The sequence below is a fragment of the Salvelinus sp. IW2-2015 genome, unplaced genomic scaffold, assembly GCF_002910315.2.
Source record: "Salvelinus sp. IW2-2015 unplaced genomic scaffold, ASM291031v2 Un_scaffold1800, whole genome shotgun sequence".
NCBI lineage: Eukaryota > Metazoa > Chordata > Actinopteri > Salmoniformes > Salmonidae > Salvelinus > Salvelinus sp. IW2-2015.
In genome coordinates this window covers 332276-337689 of record NW_019943173.1, presented here as the reverse complement: position 1 = coordinate 337689, position 5414 = coordinate 332276, and the positions used below count along the sequence as shown (strand labels likewise).

At 45.9% G+C, this 5414-nt stretch overlaps 1 protein-coding gene across 1 annotated transcript in view; it reads right to left on the bottom strand.

Annotated features, from left to right (window-relative positions):
- Positions 1-6: 6 nt before the first annotated feature.
- Positions 7-5414, bottom strand: part of LOC112072014 (plexin-B1-like) — a 10882-nt gene continuing 5474 nt past the window's right edge. Inside the window, exons 4-7 of the mRNA XM_070439609.1 lie at positions 1134-1223; positions 975-1083; positions 541-650; positions 7-339 (exon numbers count right to left, since the gene is read on the bottom strand). Coding sequence (XP_070295710.1) covers positions 235-339; positions 541-650; positions 975-1083; positions 1134-1223 — 414 coding nt within the window. The 3' untranslated portion in view covers positions 7-234. The remainder of the gene's footprint in view (positions 340-540; positions 651-974; positions 1084-1133; positions 1224-5414) is intronic.

The window sequence follows — 5414 nt, the reverse complement described above, 5'->3', positions numbered from 1 at the left end:
CGAGAGAGGGAACAACTCTGCCGCTACCAGAATAAATTTTTCCAGTGAGATGTTTCGCTCTGAGGCACCCCCTCTGCGGGCGGGGGGGGGGGGGGCAATATGCAGACCAAGAAGGGGCCTCGATCCCGGGAAAAATAAACATGAGGAAGTGGATCAGAGTGTTTCGCGTTCTGTGGTTCTCCGCCAGGGCGGCGACCTGCTGTAGACGATAGGTCACGGGTCAGAAGTGAGAGGTTAGAGGTCAGTGACCTTGTTCTCCACCAGGGCGGCGACCTGCTGTAGACGATAGGCCAGCTGCATCTTCTGTCCAGCGGTATCCTCCTCCAGAGACGTGATGATCTACAGACAGACAGACAGACAGACAGACAGAGACAGACAGACAGACAGCATTAGTACTTATAAAGGACTGTGTTGCTTGTGTGGTGTGTGTTGTTTGTGTGGTGTGTGTCTGTGGTGTGGGGGGGTGCATGTGATGTGTGGTGTGTATATAGTGTGTGTGGTTTGTGTGTGTGTGTGTATATATAGTGTGTGTGTATATACCTGGTCGTAGTATTTGTTGATGTACTTATACAACTCAAGCAGAGCCACCAGGCTGTTCATGTCTGATCCAAAACTCTGGAAAGTCAGACATGGAAACACAATGTTACAATCTACTGGTTATGTACCGGTACTGTACATTACAACAACATGACTCCAGAATAATCCTCTTATACACATCTAGATGTGTATAAGAGACAGTCGCCACACACACACACACACACACACACACACACACACACAACAAAGCATTTATGGTGGATAAATAAGATCGTTTACTCCGGCCATTTTATTTAAATGATCTGTGTAAGTGGGCGTTTCCTTTCTGGCATGCTCACGCGAGAGAGGGAACAACTCTGCCGCTACCAGAATACATTTTTCCAGTGAGATGTTTCACTCTGAGGCACCCCCTCTGCGGGCGGGGGCAATATGCAGACCAAGAGGGGGCCTCGATCCCGGGAAGAAAATAAACATGAGGAAGTGGATCAGAGTGTTTCGCGTTCTCTGCTGTAACGTTCTGTGGTTCTCCACTAGGGCGGCGACCTGCTGTAGACCATAGGTCACAGGTCAGAAGCGAGAGGTTAGAGGTCAGTGACCTTGTTCTCCACCAGGGCGGCGACCTGCTGGAGACGATAGGCCAGCTGCATCTTCTGACCAGCGGTATCCTCCTCCAGAGACGTGATGATCTACAGACAGACAGACAGACAGCATTAGTACTTATAAAGGACTGTGTTGCTTGTGTGGTGTGTGTTCTTTGTGTGGTGTGTGTCTGTGGTGTGCATGTGATGTGTGGTGTGCATGATAGTGTTGGTTGTTGGTTGTGTGCTATGATAGTGTGTGTGTCATATATAGTTGTGATGTATATATATAGATTGTGGTGTGTGTGTGTGTGTGTGTTGTGTGTGTGTGTGTGTGTGTTGTGTGTGGTGTGTGTGTGTGTGTGTGTTGTGTAATTAGTTGTGTATCACCTGGTCGTGTATTTGTTGATGGTACTTATACAACTACAGCAGAGCCACCAGACTGTTCATGTCTGATCAAAACTCTGGAAAGTCAGACATGGAAACATCAATGTTAATATCTTACTGGTTATGTCCCGGTACGTACATTACAACAACATGACTCCAGAATAATTCTGAGTAGAGGAGAGGAGGAGAGGAGAGGGAGGAGGGGAGAGGAGGGAGAGGAATGGGGAGGAGGGAGAGATGGAGGAGAGAGATGGGGAGGAGGGAGGGGAGAGGATGGGGAGGAGAGGAGGAGGAGGAGAGGAGGGGAGGAGAGGAGGGGAGGAGGGGAGAAGGAAGAGGAGAGGAGAGAGAGGAGAGGAGGGGAGGTAGGGAGAGAGGAGAGGGAGGAGGAGAGGGAGGAGGGAGGGGAAGGAGAGGATGAGGGAGGGAGAGGAGGAGGAGGAGAAGGATGAGAGGTAGAGAGGGGAAGGATGGGGAGGGAGGGGGAGGAATGGGAGAGGGAGAGAGAGGAGAGAGGGGAAAGGAGAGGAGGGAGAGGGGAGGAGAAAGGAGGAGGGAGGAGAAGGATGGGGAGAGGGGAGAGGAGAGGGGGGAGGGGGAGAGAGGATGGGAGGAGGGGGAGAGGGGGAGAGAGGAGAGGAGAAAGGAGGAGGAGAGAGGGGAGGAAAAGGAGGAGGAGAGAGGGGAGGAGAAAGGGGGAGAGGTGGGGAGATGGGAGGAGAGGGGCAGAGAAGGAGGAATAGGGAGGAGGGAGATGGAGGAGGGGAAGAGAGGGAGAGGATGAGAGGGGAAGAGGGGAGGAGAAAGGAGGAGGGGGAGAGAGGAGGAGGGTAGAGAGGGGAGAGGGTGGGGAGGGGGGAGATGGGAGGAGGCGGGAGAGGAGAGATGGGAGAGGGGAGGAGAAAGGAGGAGGGTAGAGAGGGGAGAGGGTGGGAGGAGGGGAGATGGGAGGAGGAGGGGAGAGAGAGGATGGGAGAGAGGGAAGAGAGGGAGAGAGAGATGGGAGGGGAAGAGGGGAGGAGAAAAGGAGGAGAGGGGAGGAGGAGAGGAGAAAGGAGGAGGGTAGAGAGGGGAGAAGGATGGGAGGAGGGAGGAGAGAGAAAGGGAGGAGGGGAGGGGAGGTGGAGAGGAGGGGGAGAGGAGTGAAGGGACGAGGAGGAGGGTTTAAATCCCACTCACCCAGACAGCCTGTGAGTTTAGCAGTTTCATCTCTTGGTAACGCAGCCAGAGCTGCACCGTGGTGTGTCACTGTGAATACCTGGAACAGACACCACAGAACACAGCTGGTAAGTACTGGAACAATAACCCAGTATAATACCTGAACGCAGAATACCCATATAATACTGGACACAATAACGCTAACTGATCAATATAATCGGAACAATTACCCACTAATAATACCTGGACAAATACCCACTATAATCTGGAACAATACCCACTATAATAGTGGAACAATACAGCGCTATAACTACCTGGAACAATACCACTAGTAAAGCGGAACAATACCACTTAAATACCTGGAACAATACCGCACTATAAATACCATGGAACAATACCACATTAAGAATGACCCTGTGGAAACAACCACTATAATAGGACACACTTGATACTGGAACAATCCACTATAATACGTGGCACAGATACCCTATAATAGCGTGGAACAAACCACTATAATACCTGGAACGAATAGACCCAAACAAAAATGCCACACTAAGGAACGAATACCGCACTTCATACCATGGAACATCCCACATAATACTGGAAACAATCCCACTATAAACCTGGGAACAACTACCGCACTATCAATAATCCGTGCAGTAACAAGTAAACTCCAGAACACCCTATTAGCATACTAGTAGCAACTATACCTGGAACAATACCGATATAACTACCGTGGAACAATCACACTATAATACTGGAGACAATTGCACACTACATACGCTGGACAATCCACATGTAATACTGAGAAACAATACCCCTGTCGAAATACTGGACATACCACTATAAACCTGAACTAATCAACCACTATAATACTTGGAATCCTATGGAATGTACCGCTGAGATAACAGGACAACAAGTAATATTCCTGGAACAACACCACTGTAAAACCTGGAACAATACCCACGTATAGTACCTGGAACAATACCCTGTAATACCTGGGAACAGATACCACTGTAATACCTGGAACAATACCCATCTCTGAATACCACTATCGCTGGACACCTATTCGGAACAACATAATAATCTACAAACTGATAAACATACCTATAATCTAAACACACTAGATCTCGGAATTACCCCTGAACATACCCGTGCCTCATCACTATAATAACCTGGGAAACAATACCCTATTATACTGGAACACATACACTATATAGTGGACATACCCAACTTAAAGATACTGGAACAATACCCCTATATACTGGAACAATAGCCCACTATATTATGACCGTGAAACAGATGACCTCACTTGTATATACGCTGGTAAACAATACCTCACGATAATATCCTGGAAACAATCCTATAATAACTAGGAACAATACATATATACTACCTGGAAGCAATACCACTATATATACCTGGAACAATACCACTATAATACTGGAACAATACCCACTATAATACATGGTAACATTCACCTCCTATAATACCTGGACAATACTCACTATAATACGCTGGAAACACCACCTGTATATACTGGAAAGGTAATACACATATAAACTGGAACAAACCCACTATAATGATCTGGAATCAATTATCCCACTAATAATAAGCCTAGAGAAAATACTCACTGTAATACTGGAGAATACCCCACATAATACCCTGGAACAATGACCACTCATAATACCCTGGAGCAATATCCATTGTAATAACTGGAACAAATACCACTGTATAACCTGGAAGCTAATACCCACTTGTTAATACTGTGAACAATACCCACTTAAATCTGGAACAATACCCTGTAGATACGCTGGAATGAATACCCTAAATACTGTGAACAAATTACCACTGCATAATATCTGAAAGATCATCACTGTAATTGCTGGACAATACTCCTGATATACCTGGAACCATACACTATAATCACCTGGAACAAATCCCACTATAAATTACTGGAACAGATACCCACTGTTAATACCTGGACAATTACCCTATAATAACTGGGAACAATACCACTAATACCTGGAAGCAATATCCAACTGTAATACTGGACATACCCACCTGTATACTGGAACAATACTCCACAGAACACTGTAATAACCTGGAACAATACCACTATAATACTGAACAATACCACTGTGAATGACCTGGAACATACCACTATAATCCTGGAACAATACCACTATCATACTGGACAACACTGTAAAACTGGAACAATACCCACTATAAACCTGGAAAATAACAACTGTAATACCTGATAACACCCACTGTAATACTGGAAAAACCCACTATAATACAGTGGAAATACACCTGTAATACCTATGGGAAACAAACCACTATAGATCCTGGAACAAATACCCACTATAATACCTGGAACACATACCCACTATAATACCTGGAAAAAAATACCCACGTGTTTAATACGCTGGAACAATACCACTATAACCTGGAACAATCCACTATATAACCTGGACATAACCACGTATATACCTGGAAAATAGCACACTATAATACCTGGACAATACCCACTATAAATACTGGAACAAACCCACTTATATGAATGGAAACAATACCATGTAGCACACCGAACCAATAGCCCACGTAATAGCGGACAATACCCACTATAATACTGAACAACAACCCTATTAGATACCTGGACAACAATACCACTATAATACCTGGAACAATACCACAGAACACACTGTAATACCTGGAACAATCCCACTTATTAATATCCTGGACAACAACCAC